The following is an 18188-nucleotide window of genomic DNA, read 5'->3' on the forward strand; positions in this document are numbered from 1 at the left end:
CAAAGGCTGTCAGTGGATTGAATGCCTACCCTTCTTTTCAGTCTTTGCTTCTTTCAGACCTTCTATATCAATATATATAATCTGTTTGATATCTTGGTGCTATCCTAAGACTGGAATACATTGTCAGGCTGACTATTTCATGGATCACAGTTTACAAAGCAAAATAAAAAGGTGATAATAGAAGCTTTCCCTTTGTGGCACAAGTTTATTTACGTAATATTCATGTTCGATGCAAGAGCAAAACCATGGAAAACTGAAAAAGAAAAGAAAAACTTGAAACACTTTCAAAGTTTCAAAAGGTTGTTAAGTAAGTTAATGTCTTTAGTTGGATGTAGAAATGTGACTAACGATGAAAGTCACCGTGATTGTGTACAGGCTCCTCTACTTCACTGGAAGTCAACATTCAATTTATTCTAAATCTTTTCCTGTCACTCTTTTTGGTAAAGGAGAGGCTGTATGGGGAGCTGATGGGTGAGTGCTGAACTGATGCAAAAGGATAAAGGTGAAGGTTTATGACTGTTTTTATTAATCCCCAAAGTTGGCAATGGATTGGAAAATTGACTTTTTTAACTTCAGTTGGAAAATATTACCTACTCCTTATTTCAATGTCTTAAAATGTCAATGATAAATAAGACACAAAGAATATGTTTTTAAATGGCATTTCCAATGGATAAATTAAACAGAATAATCTTTTAATGTTTCTCTCCAAAAGGAAATGAAGAATGATTTGGCTAACTCACTTTTGAAAAAGAGCAATCCCCCTCAGTTTATTTTTGCCACTCTCCTCCCTCCCTCATTATATTTCAGACACCTTATCCTTTTAGTTTCTTTAAGACTCACATTAGGGCTTCATCCGGGGAGTTCTCCGTAGAACACGTTACCCATCTTCAGGCTTCATCATCCCCAAACAAAACACTTTCCAAATGCTCAGAACTATGTTAGGCTCCTAGTTAAATACTCTTAATGGGCCCTCGTCTCCTTCTTAGTGGTTCTCACAATTGTAAGCATGTATTTATGCATTTTGCAATTGTAATGAAATTATCCCTGTCAGGATTTTACACTGCTCCCTTCTGCTAGGCTACAGCTTCAGTTTTTTCTATTCTAATTTATGCTGCATGCCATTGCCAAATTGTTCTTCCTAAAACAGCTGTTTCCATCATACCACTCTTAAAAAGGAGGAAAGATAGAAAATATATAAATAATTGAGGTTCATTATGATAATGTGACAGACATATAAGAAAAGGAACAACTGCCAGCTAAAGGAGAAACTTCCATTTGGAAACAGGGACTTAGGAAAGGATTCACGAAAAAAGACTCGCAGGATGCATTGGACTTTATCGCACAATGGGATAGAGGGCAACTCCAGGCAAACAATAGTATAGTTAGTAGTTCTTTATACCTGAAATGCAGAGCATACATGGATTTTGAGGGACATTTACAAGGACAGAGAAATGGGAAAAGATCATGATCATTTGGAATTGAGACTTTTTTGTAGGCAAAGAAAAAAGCTACTGGTGTAAGTATGGAGGTGTCATGATAAAATGTTAGATAATTAATCTCTAGATGACAGTCAGGAAGAGGATGGTAATAGAATAAAGAGACCAGTTATGAGGCTGGCAGTCTTTCAGGCAAGAGAGAACAAGGGCTTGACCTAACATGGTGTGCTAAGGTCAACAACAAGCAGAAGGAGGAAGAATGGACTTGACACCAGCTAGTGACACAGTAGTTAGGCTGAGGGAGAGGAAGCATTTAGGATGCCTTCTTGGCCTGTGCCATGGGTCATGGAAGAAATGGAAGATGGTGAGGCTCCCTGGTTAATTTTAGTTTCAACTATATTGAGTTTGAGTTCCCTGAAGAATGCTTGGGTAGCAGACAGTTGGATATACCACTCTGGAATTGAGAAGAGAATGAGGAGCTGGAAATACATGTTCTAGTTGAATGGTTACTGCTAATAATTTTTACTCAGAAGTAGGGAGGGTTAGAAGAAATACCGAGGATAATTGGAAGTTTATTTAGTGAAAGAAAGGCTTCTCATCAGAGAAAGGACTCCCTTTTTCTGCAGTTCCCCCTTATGAAATGTGTTCTTTGCTGTTAGGATGAGCTGGTTACAATGCAAACACAGTCAGGAACACGTGGCTCATGCATTCACAATGAATGGGCCCATGAACACAGGCACGAAGACAGGTGGTAAAGACCCAACCAAGTTTCATTATACCAGGCCAGTAGGACGGTCACTCAATATTCTTTATCTTCTGTGTAATTTTACTTAGGACGTTTCACTTTACCTTGAAAAGTATATCAGTGATTAGTACAGAACCTGGAGATACAAGAATGTACTGAACAATTTATTCAGCTTTCTGTAATGAAATCTTAGTAGCTGCACCTCTACTGAAAGAATAACAGGCCCTGGCAATATAAAAAAGCCACTAATTCAGACAAATCAGAAGACAGGCCAGTTTGAATCACTGAATAGTTTAGACCATTTTAAAAGTGTGCCAGTTGTCTATTTTTAACCAAGGTAAGAAAGTATTATCTAGTGGTTACCATGAGAAGATAAGAGAAAGTACTTTCATGAATATATAGAAAATATCAATTGTCTGGATATAAATAACAGGTTTCAAAGTACTCCCCCACCCAATTTATTTACATAAGGGTTTCTCAACCTCAGCACTATTGATATTTTGAGTCAAATAATTCTTTGCTGTTGGGCCTGTCCTGTGTATTATGGGGTGTTTAACAGAGTCCCTGTCTCTACCTACTTAATACCTTTACTCACCTCTCAACTTGTGACAATCAAAAATGTCCCTATATATTGCCAAATGTCCCTGGGTATCAAATGACCCCAGTTGAGAACCACTGGTTACATTAGTAATTAATTAAATATGCTCTTAAAAAAAAAGACTGTATAAAAGCAAATGTTAGTCTAGGTCCTGCTTGAATGAGTATAGATTGCAAATTAAAGAGGTCCTAGTTGACCATAATTTATTGTTCACAATGTGTAACTGTTATCTTTTGGTACGTAAGTGGGAAGTGTTTTTTTATACTCTGTAATGTCTCACTTCTGCATGTTCAGACTTGTTAATAGAATATATTTTTATGAACATGAGGCCACTGATTATTCAGGAATCATAGTCCAATTCCTGTTTTCTTCTATAGCCATTACTAGTGAATCATTTCTATGGACACGATTTGCTATGTGTTGAACTATGTCACCTAAAAATCTGTATGTTGAAGCCCTAACTCCCAATACCTCAGAATGTGACTGTTATCTGACATAGGGCCCTTAAAATGGTAGTCAGTTAGGCCATTAGGGTGGACACCAATCCAATTTGATTGGTGTTCTTCTGAGAAGAAGAAATTTGGGCAGAGACACTAGGGATGTACACCCAGAGGAAAGTCGATGGGAGGACACAGGGAGAAGGCAGCCATCTGCAAACCAAAGAGAGACCTCTGGAGAAACCAAACCTGTTGTCACCTTGATCTTGGACTTCCAGTCTCTAAAACCGTGGGAAAGCAAATTTATGTTGTTCAGTCACCCACTCTGCAATATTTTGTGATGACAGCTCTAGTAAACTAATACACCATTTGAGTAAATGAATAGTTTGATGACTGGTCAGAAATCCAAGCGCACAACTTTGTAATCTTTCCCCAAGAAGAAAACAGGTTGATTAACACAGACTCAGAGTCGTCGTATTTCTCCTGTCTTCTGGTTCTCTCTATCCTGCTGTTTTCTAATTCCAGAGATAATAGGGAGAAAACACCTACCTATAGGATTTAGGAAAACAGGCCAGAGAATGTATGAGAGAAGCAGGTGGAAACAAGAGGGAGCCTAGAGGAAAACACAGTCTCTGAAGCCCAACAGCCATAGACACAGGGTAGAGTCACCAAAATGTCCAGGTAGAGGGCTGGGTGTGTGTGTGTGTGTGTGTGTGTGTGTGTGTGTGTGTGTGTGTGTGGTGGTGGGGGTACAGCACCGGGACTGGTTGTGAAAGGTAAGTGCTCTTGAGCACATGTGCTTTCCATACCTTGGGGTGCTGGTGAGCCTTGTCTCAGCTCTTTCACTGCTCCTAGTTTTTGTTTTCTATATTGCTAAAAAATGTCTTTGTATGAGTTTTACATTGCAGCAGGATAAACAGAACTGGGCTTACATCACAATTTTTTGTTACTGATTTTATGAACTTTTGTGCTTCTATCACATTTCCTACAGTTGCGATATTTTTTCCATCTACGAACTCCCTTCTGTCCCCTCCCATGGTGACTCTTCTCCTTTCTAATATGTGAGAGACTCTGTGTATACATACATACATACATACATACATACATACATACATACATATATATATACATATATATATATATATATATATATATATAGAGAGAGAGAGAGAGAGAGAGAGAGAGAGAGAGAGAGAGACACTTATGAATACAGAAATGAATTTTAGGTTCTGCTTTGCTGATCCAGTAATAACAAAAGCCATGATCCCCAACTCCTTAAGCCAGTGGTACAAAGTCAGTGCTGTATGCAACTTCTTCAGAGAAATAAGGAAGGCGAATACAACTGATCCAGGAGAACAGGAGAGGCAAAAGTCTTGCCAGAGACTCCATACGATGGCACCCAGGGAAGTGATATATAAGCCAATGTCAAGATGAATAGCATACACTTTACCAACAGTTACTAATTAAATAAACATTTATTGTCTGATCTGTGCTGGGCACTAGAGATATGACAACAAACATGACAGGATCTGCCCACTCAAAACCCTACAGCCTAATTGGGTGAGGAGGGGCTGAAAGATCTAGATTAAATCTCATTCCTCAATCTCTATGTATTAAAATTGAAGTGTCAGATTTGTATAAAATTAAAAGAAAATTATTTTTCTTGGAAGAGTGAAAATAAAGCCCTACAGTTTGTGGAGGCTACAAAAAATTAAAAGGAAAAATGTTTTAAATCACAAATGTAGATATTTTTTAGGATCACAGATGGTAGGACTGTCATTCTCTTCAACATTGAACTTAATTAGATTTCAAAGTGTTAACTGTTTTTTAATGTCCTCATGGCCACTCTTGAAATAAGAATTCAAAACTATTAAATGGCCATGTGGTCACACTTCTAATATAGCTAACTTTCAATTTGGAAATTATTTCCCTGCGTTCCACAAGACAACATGCTGTTCCTCCAATAAGTCATTATTTTATAAGAATACGCTTGAATTTAAATTGAGCTATATTTTCAATAATGTTGTAAAGATCACATAGGGTGCCTGAGAGGTGCTGGACTTATCAGGGGGATCACATCATAGATTGTGTAGATTCCTAACCATTGCACTATACACCTGAAGCTAAAGTAGAAGAAGACCGAATGTCAGAGGCATTTTAGACTTAGAGGGGTTATCATTTTGTGAGGGGTAATAAATGTCTAATTATTATGTTGTTTTGTGCACTTGAAACTAATATAATAAATAAATAAGTAAATAAAATTAAGCTACATTTGCATATATGAATATAATTTTCTATTTTATTCTCTCCATTTAGTGAAAAGCCAGATTTTTTTTTAATCTCACCTCAATCTTATGCTTCATTGGATATCTTAAAATATCAATATATAGCTCCTTTTCATTGAATGTCTTTCTCTCCCCTTCCTTCCCGCCTTTCTAACCCTTCTTCTCTCCCCTCCCCTTTCTATAATTAGAAAAACAGTGTCCTTTCTGCCACACAGCATATTCTTGACTACATGAAAATAAACTGAAACAGGCTATTTTAGACAATTCTTAGATCAGTCCCAGCAAGCATCCTGAAAACTTAACCATTTAATTTGGAGTAAGTTTAGTGAATCTAGGATTGATGACCCACCACCATTCCAGGTGTATTATTTTCTCAGCAGAATAAAAAGTAGTAAAAATAAAGGTTTTAAAATTGACAACTTTAAAAAAATGAGTCACAGCATAAAAACACATTCTCTATGATTTGGATCATCCTTCCTTCATTCATCTGTCCCCTCTAATCAGTTTTTTCATTACATGTTTGTTGTCACATTTATAATTCCATGGAATAAAAACTAGAATAGAAATAATGATTACACATAAGGCCATTTATTTGATTTACTTGTTGTATATAAGTAATGCATTATACTAAAAGTTGGATCTGATATTTTTACAAATTCCAAGGTCTATGCTATAAAATACTGTTTATTGTTAAGTGGCTTGCAAGAATATTTGTTTGTAAAATACATTGTGATGACCAATGTAAAAATTGATTGGGGGTATGCTTGAAATTGTCTGGGTATAATACAGTATGCCAGGGGCCCACACTATATACATATATATCAGCTTATATAAACACATACTGTGTTTCCCAGAAAATAAGACCTAGCCAGACCATCAGCTCTAATGCATCTTTTGGAGCAAAAATTTGTATAAGACTGGCTCTTATATTATATAAGACCAGGTTATGTATTAAAATAAGACCAGGTATTATTATATTATATTATATTATATTATATTATATTATATTATATTATATTACATTATATTATACCCGGTCTTATATGATATTAAAATAAGATTGGGTCTTATATTAATTTTTGTCAAAAGACACATTAGAGCTGATGGTCCAGCTAGGTCTTATTTTCGGGAAAACATGGTAATCCTGCTAACTTATACAGAAAGTTAAATACTTTTAAGCAGAAAAAAATACTGTAACATGAATAGGGACATAGAATTTACATATGAATCTGGCAACTTATATCAGTTTCTAGTATGCACCACTAATTACGGAAGGGAACGAGATGACTGACAGCAACGGAGCCATTGCAGGGGTCTCAGGGCACATTTTCCTGAATGCACCTTAAAATAGCTGTTAGTTATTTATAGATGATGTAATACAGAATTGTACATCTGAAATCTATATAATTTTACTAACAATTGTCACCCCAATAAATTAAAAAAAATTTTTTTTTAAATAGCTGTTAGTTGCTGCTAGCCTATTATAAATTCAAATGTTGCTAGAGATAGACAGAAAAGCCTTGATACTCCAGAAAAAAGAATCAAATATTCCCCTTCACAAAAATATGTTACAGCGTATTCCCATCAAATAATAATACAATTTTACAGTTGAAAACCCCAAGGCATTTCTGAACGTTTTTAATCACTCAAATATCTGAATGTTACTTTATGTTTACAGTAAAGTCAAATCTGGCAAAATGTATGCTTTATATGTGAGTCTGAGCGTGTGTAATTAGAAAAGAAAAGTAGTAGAAGAGTAAGAGGATAATGACAGTCTTCAAGTAACATAAGTTGCTTTTAGAATTTTGGATTTTTATTCCAAGAACTCATAAAATCAGGGAGTACTGGCATTTTCCCAGCGTGATTGGAATATCCTTATTAAATGCTTCTGAAGTTCATTATGAAATACTGAATAAAATTATTTTGTATAAAATCAAAACTGAGGTATGAATTTGGGACCCACGTATCCACCACATCATTCCTATTCTGACCCCGCATAACAAAGCTGGAAGATAGAGAGGGTCTACTTTGCACATTAAACACTGAGCTCAACTTTGACAGTCCTAATTATACAACAAAAGCTGGCCTGTGTTTTGTGACTCTGTGTGTGTGTGTGTGTGTGTGTGTGTGTGTGTGTGTAGACTGAGCAGAATTTTGGGGCACTGATCTAAAAATGACATCCTATTTATAGGAAAAATTAACTTTATTCTGGCCTCCATAGTGACCACATGAAAATTAATGCTTTTTGTAGAACGTTAACATGTTTATTGCACAATGGCACTAAAAAAATTTATGTGTAGATTATGAGATACTGGGTATCTGGTATCAAGAGCCATCAATAAACATATCCATTATTCGGCTAAATCCTCTTTCAAAATTCATATGGCTGATTCTGATGGTAATACAAGCACTAAAAAATTGCTCACATTTAAAAAATCTACAGACCCTGAAACCGGATCAGCTTTTGTTAAATAGGTAAGCTAAGAATATTTTCCAGGTTTCCTGTTTGGTTAATTTTTTTCTAACTATCCAGTATGCTGAATTTTAAAACCAATGTCTTAGCCTGACCCTTCCAGCTCAGCAGATCTCCAAAGGACTTATCAAAGGGAAACAAAATACATTTTCACTGACAAACAACTGTAAGAAAGGAAATCAGTTACCGTCTCCTCTGTGGCTTAATATCAATTGGCTTGTTGATTGCATAAGGCGATCCATGAACATAAGCGCTTCGGAATCTAGCAACCTTCCCAAGTGTTAGGTACTCACAGCTGGTTGGCAAACTCATTTTATCCAAAAGGCAGGAAGTTAAAACAAATCTTAGTAGTCAGACCAGCATTCCTGGGAACGCTGGAAAGAACAAGTCAGATAATGGATTTCAGACATATGCTGCTCACTGGTCGCCGGGTGCTGCTTTTCTTTAAAAGTAAACGCGTGTTTCTCCGGCTACATGTACTACCTTGTTTTCCGTTCATGGATACAGGAAGCTTGTTGCTTATTTCTAACCAGAGTCATGCTCTGACCAATTATTGGCTGAGCAGATGAAGTAGAAATTCTGTAGCTCCACAAAAACCGATTTCCACTCAAACCAAATCACTGAGTAGGCAGCAAGGTTTAATCCATTTTTGTCTGATGTCTAAAAGAACATCAACTTAACATAACAGTCGTTGGGAAATAAATTATTTACCTGTACACCAAACATGCATCCTGATAGCGAGAAAATAATCAATTATTTTGTATATTTTCAAAAGGGGAAAATTGTTTGCTAAAAGATACTTAGAAAATGAGATGGACATATAGAAATGATGATGGGTGGTCTTTCAATTGTCGGGTCAAAAAATTGCGGGTTCTCGTTCATAAATTACTGTTCATAATAGAACCGAAATTAGCCTCTCAGGAACATAAAAACTGTAAGCTAAGGCCTTTGTATATAATAACCTTTTGACTTTGATACTGATTTCTTTTTTCTTATTAGAAACATTCTCTCAGAAATGCAAACTCTGTTTGCTTGTTGGACGAAGACCTATTGAAAAATTGGTGGGATATTCTTACTAATTGTTTGTAACGCAATTTTCTGTAACAGTGAAAGATAAATTAGAGAAATTGTAAACGATATCCAATAATTCTAGCTTAGGTGGCAGTTTCAGAGAAAAGTTACAGCTGTAATTAGCCTATAGTTTTTACAAACTCTCATCTTACTTCCTAGTGTTATAGCAAGAAAATCACTGAGGCCCTTGTGTGTATCTTAAGGAGAGGACGAGTTCAGAGTATGGGGGGGGGGTAATTTCTTTTTATTTGAAAAATGATTTCTTATCCAGGATTTGAATAAACATAACCTATTTATTTAAGAGTCCTGGGACCTGGGCAAACACAAAGTACACTGAGAGCAAGTTATATTTTATTTTGTAATGGTCAAATTTAGACACTGTTTGAGTTTAAATAATAGATATCATTTAAATTCAGAATTTCTTTTAAGTTTGAAAGGGAAGATCATTTTCCATTTGACAGTAAGCATTTCTATCCAATGATTCTCTTTTTTACACTTTTTTGTTACTAAAGGATCCACGTTCATTTAAACATGTCAAATGACACAGAGATGTATTAAAAATGCTTATAGTATTTTCCTTCCCATTAACCCCTCTTTTTCTTTATGCTAATTCTACCAATGTATATATAGACACATACATATATGCATGCATAATATATACACAGACAAACACACACATATATGTATATATACTTACGCGGGAGAAAGTTTGCCAACTTAACTGTCTGACCTCTACATACATGTGTGTGTGTGTTTGTGTGTGTGTGTGTGTGTGTGTGTGTGTGTGTGTGTGGCTTCTTCTTCCTTTTTGTGTAAAGTGGGCTTATACCACACATAATCTTCTATAAATATTTTTGTATTTAAAATACATCATAGACAATTTATCAATCAATGCATAGAGATCTAGTGTGTTCTTTTCAACAGTTAAATAAGATTCTGTAGAATGGATGTGCCATTATTTACTCAACCAATCTTCTATTGATGGGCATGTAATTTTGGACTTCTATAAAAAATAAATACATTTGTCGATATATTCTTACTGATCAGTGCTTTTATTTCTGAAAGTGGGTAGCTAGTGCACAAAATGTGTTCAGTTTTTCCTTTTATAGGCTAGGGCAGTTCACACTCCTATAATCATGTAGGAAGATGTCCATTTCCCCACACCCTTGACAACACTGCTGACATTCAAGTCCTTTCCCTTATAGCATGAAAATAAGGCAACGAGGTCTCCAAAATGCCCAGTGATTGCATACAGTGTCTTGCTAAAAGGAAACTGTTCTTACAGTGTCTGCAAAGATAAGGACAGTCTACCTGAACTGAAATATACTAGGCAGAAATCTGGAATCTCATCAACATGAGAGAACACCCAAGTAAAGCATCGTTAGCAAAGAATTTTTTGCTTAATTTGCCTAATTAAAGGGGCGATAAAATATGGAAGGAGTCCTTGCTTTGTTTCCACTTTGAGTATAGTTTTCTTAATCAGGATAATATTTAACAGTTTGAGAAAATGTCACATAATTTTACAATATGAAGGTAGTGCCTAACGACTACCAACTAATTATGATGTTCAACTATGTATGATTCATAGGCTTTTTTTTAAAATTTAAGTGGTCCACTGGACCTACTCCCCCATCTAAGAATCTTAAAAACAAATGCACAGTATTTTCATCTATATGTTAATTTAGGGGCCTTGTCCAGTACTGGAGGAAAAGAGCTGCTTCACATAAGAATTCCCTAAAAGAGGTTAAAAACAAAACAAAACAAAGCAAAAACAACCAACCAAACAAACAAAACAACAGAAGAAGGAAAAAAAAAAAAAAACCTGAAGAAGACATAAATCTCTGGGAAGGAAATTTGTGTCCTGTGATGGGTAAAATTCCTTGGTTTTCTTAGCAGGGGCATTTTTACTTGGCAATGATTCACCATGAACTTGGCAGGGTCTCCTGGGGATTACTTGTACTTAAATTGGGATGAGAAGGGATTACTCTGAAATCCAACCTGCCAAGATCTAGAATCTGTGAGAACACTGGCCACTTAGCAGGGAGTGGCCTCAAGAAAAATCCAATCTTCCTATCTTTCACCATTCCCTTTCTCTGAGGCTGGGAAGAGGTAGTTGGGGACTTTACCTTTGAGAGAATAAAAACTCACTGGAGAGCTTAATTTCATCTGCAGATTAGAACCATGGTTTGTAGCAGGTTAACAGCAAAACAGGCCTTAAATATCACTAAGGAATGACCAGGCTTACCCATTTGTGTTTTGTTTGTTTTTACATACTAGGATTTCTGTGGCAGACAAGCATGGAGTCTAGGACAAATCTCACTCACCACTCCATGATTCTAAACTCATGAGAACAATCATACAAGGGCAGAAATCTCATTAGGGTATCGAGAACACTGATTTTCTTGAGTATGCTGAAATCTGTGATGCTGGTAACGTCCTTAACGACAGTTAGAAGCAATTGCTAGCAACTAACAGCTTGAGGCCCCAGGGCTTTTCTTCTAATAATTCCAATATTTACTAAAGAAGAATATTTCAGCTGTAAACTCTACCCTGGCATGAGATGGGCAATTTGAAAAGCTGGAGGAATTCTTTTAGGACAGGAGGATATCATCTGCTGTAACCATATCAGAGCACAAGAACCAACTGATCATTTCTCCTGCTTGAGGCTCTGAAAGACGCCCTCCCTCCCCAGACTGGTCCCCCTCACCACACCCAGACTGGGAGCAGTATGCTGGGGTTCAAACCTGTCCCTGCTCACCAGGCTCTTCTCACTTCTGACCTACATGCTTCCTGGTGAATACATCTAATCCAGTAGCTTCAAATATCCATTATGTGATGAAAAACAAATCTATTTGGAGAGTCCATACCTTTCTGTTAGTATAATCAGCTGCTTATGAGAAAATGTCATTCAGAAGTCCCACAGGTGCCTCATTCCAGCATTTACAATGTAAACCACATCAATTCTCTTTCCCTACTCCCTAAAACACATAGTGCCTGTGATCTCTGGCACTGTCACCATTCAGCCAACCATCTGACAATCACTTCTAATCAGGTTGTAAGTCTCAAAGACATGAATAATATTAAATACTATATTAACAATAATTACTGGCCATAATATTAATAGTAAAAATAGATAACAGCTAACATTGATCAGATGATTTCTATGTGCTAGATACTGTTATTGGTAGGGATTAACACTTTTAATCTTCATAAAATTTCATGAGTTGGGCACTACTGTTATATTCACTTGGAAGATGAGAAAAACAGGCATAGAGGGATTGAGATACATGCCCCAGGTCACACAGAGTGTTAAATGGTAGAGTCAAAGTTACTAACCAGTTAATCTGGCTCCAAAGGCCAGACTCTGTTATGCCTCTCCACAGATTGTACTTTCCTTAATATCCCTCCTTTTCATCTCCTTTTGTTATCATACTTTCCTTAGAGTTAATAATTGCAGTCTTCTTTCTCCTTAATCCGATCCTTCACTAGAATGCAATTTGGATCATTTTAAAATGGAAATCTGAACATGTGATTCTCTTACTTGAAATCACCCAATGGCTCCCCATTTCTTTAGTGATACAGTTTAAAATTCAAGTCCCAAAGCTTAGCACAGAGATCCCCTGTGGTCTCACTCTGACTTCCTCTCTTGTATCTTCCCCAAGAGATTCTGGAAGTGACCTGTGCACAGCCTGCTCTCTCACATCTCTGGGCCTTCACAGCTGATAAGCCCTCTGACCAGAACACTTATCTCTCTCTTCTCTGGCTGTCTAACTCCTTTTAAGTGTCACCTCTTCCAAAAAATACTCTCTACTCCTCGGTTTTATTTAGATGCCTCTTATCTATTTCCCATTTATATACGACTCCATCACTTTGTTTCATAGCTGTTCATACATTTATAACTCTTCCCATGGCACAATGGTCTCTTGAGGGCAGGCATTCTGCCTTATTTAACTTTGCAAATCCAGCACCTAGAATAACACTTGCTTGTTACATAAGGTAGCTGAAATTAAAAGGTACTGGATGTTCCAAAGACCTACTTCAATCCCTCATTCTCAGCTATTCCTCCAGGATAATAAAAATATTAACCATCAAAATAACACTAGTTTTGTTTAATATGGGAACTGGAAAGTTGGCTTGGTCCCAGTATCATTCAACAGAGATAGGAAATTCTGCTGGTTTCAGTTTTCACACTCAACAAAAGCCCATGACTACTGATAATCTTATCTTAACAAAGCTATTATAGATCCAAAAAAATTTAGGCTGCATTAAAGGAGCAATAAAATTAAATATAATAATGCTTATTCATTGAAGTTTCAGGTAGGCCCACACAATCTCCCCAAGCTTTTTATAAACTGAATATTAAATGGAGTGACATTTTGCTTTAGAATGTATGAAAATGGAAACAAATGAGTTTAATATACATGGTGGGCTTAGACAACATGATTTCTACAACAGATGTCCTAGACGGCTTCCCACACTTTCATCCTTAAAAAGCACAGTCTACTTGCCAAGATATAAACTGTTGCCAATATTCAGAATTTCCAACAAAAGGACCCAGTAGGAAAGAATTAAAACACTTAAGCTCATTTCCAAATAACGAAATGCCTCATTATAACATCTGAAGATTAAACATGAACATGCTCTAATTTCTTACTCTGTCAACCAGCTGGTCAAGCAAAGAGGCAGTGTCATTGGCAAAGACTGTTCTATATTTGATGGCTAGATGATTAAAAAAAATATGTCAATTCTTTGTTCTACCTCAGCCAGCTAGCCAGCCAGCCAGCATTAGCTGAACATCTAGGGTGTACATATACAAGAAGTGGATGGCATAACTCTTATCTAGGAAAAGTCACATAACCCATTTGATGGATTGATTCAGGCATCATGAAAGGATCTGCTTCAAATGACCACACGGAGACAGAAATAAAAAGTGGTGCAACATCAGTGATCCTATGTGAAATCTTGTGGTTGGTTAACATCACTTCAAGTTTATATTCAACCTACACTATCATTCACCTCCTTATTTTATTAATGTCTCTCAAGTATTTAATAAATTACAAGGTATGCGGACCCATGGCTTATTCATCTTTGAATTCTCCATAATATTTAGTGCATTACCTTACACATAGTAGCTACGTGGCAAATATTTCTTACAAAAAGGACTTGCATCCATATTTTTTCTTCATTAGCTTTCTAAATTAGGGGTTCACACACTTCAGTTTGCTTGAAGAGTACACAAGCTATTGTCCCAATATAATTATTAAATAGTGCCTCCTTTTACTCTCGAGTATTACATTGGATTATAAATTATCTGTTTGCTGGCTGGCTCTGGGACAGCACACGTACAAGGCAGGCTTGGCCACTAGACTGAAAGCAGCTCAAAGGCAAGGCTTGAGTTTTACTCATAATTGGTTCTCCAAATCTATCTCTGTAACCCACTCCTTCAAGGGTCTGAATCAATGACCCAAGAAACAATAATATCATAGGGAAAAACGATTATAGATTTAATCAGATTGAATAAATGCCGAGAGGAAACAACATGTAAAGGAGTGACCTGCACAGGCATGGATCAGGCAGGTAAATACTTACCTGGATATTCTCGTAAATTTAGATGATACAAAAGTTATTCCCCCTGCATTCAAGTCTACATAGCAGTGAAATATCATTGCCATTGTCCAATACTTCTAGATCCCTGGGGAGAATTCAGCAAAATTCAGCAGTTATTTGCAATTGAGGGCAAGATTGAAAATGAGGATGTTGGTTTTAAAGCCAAGTGACTTCAGTTCATAACCTTGCACTGCCAAAGATGGTAACCCTGGAGGAGATATGACTCCTTTCTAGAATCAGTTTCCAGGACACTTAAGCTTCATACATTCATTCAACAAGTGTTTATCAAGTTACTGTTCTACGTGTTGGGAATCCAGGAGCAAACAAAACAGACAAATATTTCTGCCTTCATGGAACTGACACTTTATTAGAGGTAGGTAGATGGACATATAAGTAAATGAAATATATGAGAGGTGATAAATGTTATGCGGAAAAACATAGCAGGGAAGGGACACAAGGAATTCAGGGACAGGGATGAGGGGGAAGATTGCCTCACTGCCATGGAACACTTGGGGGTAGAGTCTTGGGTGTGTGCAATAACTGAGGGGCTGGACTTCCTGCGGTGACTGACTCAAAAGGGGATAAAAGGAAAAGGAGACGATAGAGAGGTGAGGAGGTAGATGTACGCTGTGCACTGCTTGGTACAATATTTGTTGAATGAATAAGTGAGTGAATTAATGAATGCCTTCAACAGATATTAGCAGCAATCCTGAGAGATAACAAATCCATCACCCAAGAAAAAAATCCAATGATGCTAACATGACCTAGAATGTAACTGTTACTGAGATCCTACAAGTCCTAAAACGGAAACATTCCTCTTAATGGGAGAATGACATATTTTTCTGTCATTATTCATTCTTTTGTTGATGGACTACTGGTATGTTGGTCACTAGATAATTAGTTGTAAGCAACTGCTTAGAATTTTCCTGTTAAATCTGATGAATTAATCCTAAATCCAAGCAATAGAACATAAAGGCAATTACAGAAAACATAAAGTGGTAGTAAATTCAGAGTAAATCAGTTACAGGTAACATAGGCTCTTATAAACTATTTTAATTATTTAGCAACAGAAGCTGGTGCTAAAATTCAAAACAGAGTTACCTTCTCTTTACTGATTCCCCTCAGACAAATAAATTCAAGGATTAGTCACTACAAATAACAATTATAGCTGATATCTACTGAGCATTTAATTGGTGTCATCAGGCACTATGCTAAGAACTTTTCAGGTAATACATTTTCATAATTGAAAGATTTATTAAAAGTGATTGGAAATGTACTCTTCTCCTAATGCATGAATACCCTCCAGGGAGAAGTGAGTATCTGTTTCTGCTCGAGCTCCTCCGGGTGTGAGAAACACCCCGCTTTATGGGGCAGTATGCTCATCTTTGAGCAGATCCAAATATTGTGAAGTTCTTTGTACCAACCAAACTAAATATCATCTTTCTACAAGTACTCTCTCTTGATCCTAGATCTGGGGTAAGTCACAAACAAGACTGAATAGTTTTTATTATGCAGCCCTGTGATTATCTAATGAGAGCTTTCACACTCTCCTTTTCCAGGCCACATAGTCTCCATTCTTTTGATTGTTCCTAATATGTCATGATTTCCAGATACTTCACCATCCTGGCAACATGCTTTTGGAGTTATGCCTGCTTGTTGATTCCTCTTAAACTGTGGTATTTGAAGTTTAACCGACACTCCAGCTGAGATATAACTATTGCAGGGCAGAGACAATCATTTCTATTTGTCTGTTCATTATAAATCTATGAATGAGGCTTATGTCTTTACCTTTTCTCCTTATGTCTTAAGCCTTGTTCATAAATTTATGATGAACAAGTATAAATGAAATTTATAATTTATACTCTTAATCCATGTACCGTCTCTCTTAGGATTCTACAATCCAATTCATATTACTAGTGAACTTGATATTGCAGTCATTTTGATTAGCAAAAATAAATAATTGTGTATCTGGACTTTGCAGGCCAGTGTATACATCATCTCCTTAAGCCCATTTTTCTGTATATTTCATTGGATGAGTAATCTTCCATCGAGATAAGCACTTATTCTTTATTTAGTATTCTTCATCTATGTTGTTCAACTGGTAATAAATATATTTAACTGCACTTCTACCCAGCCTACATGTCCATTATATCTACAGTTATACCACATAGACTTTTTCAAATACTTTACCAAAATAAAAAAATATACTATGTCTACATCATTTCCTGATTTACTGGATAAGTGATAATGAGATTATGACTAATTCTGTGTGAATTGGCAAATGCAACTGATAACAATGGGCTTTAGAATTAGACATTTTTATTAATGAGACTGAATGCTTTGTGAAAAAGAAGTAAAAAAATATATATATGCAGCTTCTTTGAAGATCATTGAGATATTAAATTGGCTTTGTAAATGAAAAAAACGATTTAGTTGACACCGAGGTAGTGTAACTAGTGGCTAACATCAAATAGCAAACACCAATGGGGAGTGAAAATACGGTTTGCCAACATCAAGTGTACATAAAGATAATTTAGGAACAAATCAGCAAGTTAACAGCTTAATACAGAAGCAAGAAGTTCAAGTGGAATGAGAGAAAGGATTGCAACATCAAAGTCTTTGAGCTCATTCTACCTTTATGGACACCTTGATCAAACAAGTGACCTCCCTCAATTTGAAGAGTGACACTCAGAGAACGTTCATATGTGAATATACTGTGACTGAGAATAAATGTTTAAATAAATCGATACCATTTTGCTTAGAGATGAAAAGATGGGTGGTTTAATGACATGGCTCAGAGACCCTTTGCAAAGAATAATGATTCCTACTGCATTCCTTCGTCTCTTAGGAAATAAGATGTAATTTTAAAGAAAGGCAGAGGAATGGAGTGCAGCAGCATAGAAAGGTTATCTGACAGGAGAGGGTTATTAAGCACTGGGTGTTTGTTGGGAAGGCTTTCCCAAAGTCCTCATGGACCCTTGCACCCACACCATCCTGTCACAGACATTCACATAGGAGGAGCCCAAGCTAGGAACAGACAGTTTATACGCCTGAATTAGGTGTGGGTCAAAGAAGCCATTGACCTACACCATCTTGAACGTGGGCTACCAGAAGCAACCTTTTATGTATTTATTTTTAACCTTTTTTCCTATTTTACAGCATCAAAATCAATTTACTCATTATTTATTTTGCACTTAGAAAAGCCTAGCAGCGTGGGAGACACAAAAGGAGAATCAGATGGCCCTGCCACCACAAAGCTTACAATATTTTTGAGAAAAAAAAGACTTAAATACATGAATAAATTTGCAGTCAATATGAGACAATACATAGTGTATAGCTCAAACACATTTTGAAATGTTGGAAGAGCTCAGGGAAAACAAAATCAATAGCCACCCTGCAGTAAACTCATTCAGTTAACACAGAGACTGTTTCCTTACATAATTCCAGACCAACAACAGAATCCCTAAATCGAAATGATTGAAGAGCTCCTAAAATATAAATATGATAATCCAATCATTCCTCTTATGAATTTACAC

At 36.4% G+C, this 18188-nt stretch overlaps 1 protein-coding gene across 7 annotated transcripts in view; it reads right to left on the reverse strand.

Moving 5' to 3' along the window:
* PDE4D (phosphodiesterase 4D) overlaps positions 1-18188 on the reverse strand; it is a 1272577-nt gene that overhangs the window by 357705 nt on the left and 896684 nt on the right. The window contains exon 1 of one of the 7 annotated variants that reach the window (XM_019743415.3): positions 8162-8472. The exons of the other annotated variants lie outside the window; for them this stretch is intronic. Coding sequence (XP_019598974.1) covers positions 8162-8286 — 125 coding nt within the window. The 5' untranslated portion in view covers positions 8287-8472. Of the gene's footprint in view, positions 1-8161; positions 8473-18188 lie in introns of those variants that run through there. 7 annotated transcript variants of the gene reach the window in all.

Source organism: Rhinolophus sinicus, chromosome 3 (assembly GCF_057876585.1).
Source record: "Rhinolophus sinicus isolate RSI-liver-muscle chromosome 3, RSI-T2T, whole genome shotgun sequence".
Taxonomy (NCBI): domain Eukaryota; kingdom Metazoa; phylum Chordata; class Mammalia; order Chiroptera; family Rhinolophidae; genus Rhinolophus; species Rhinolophus sinicus.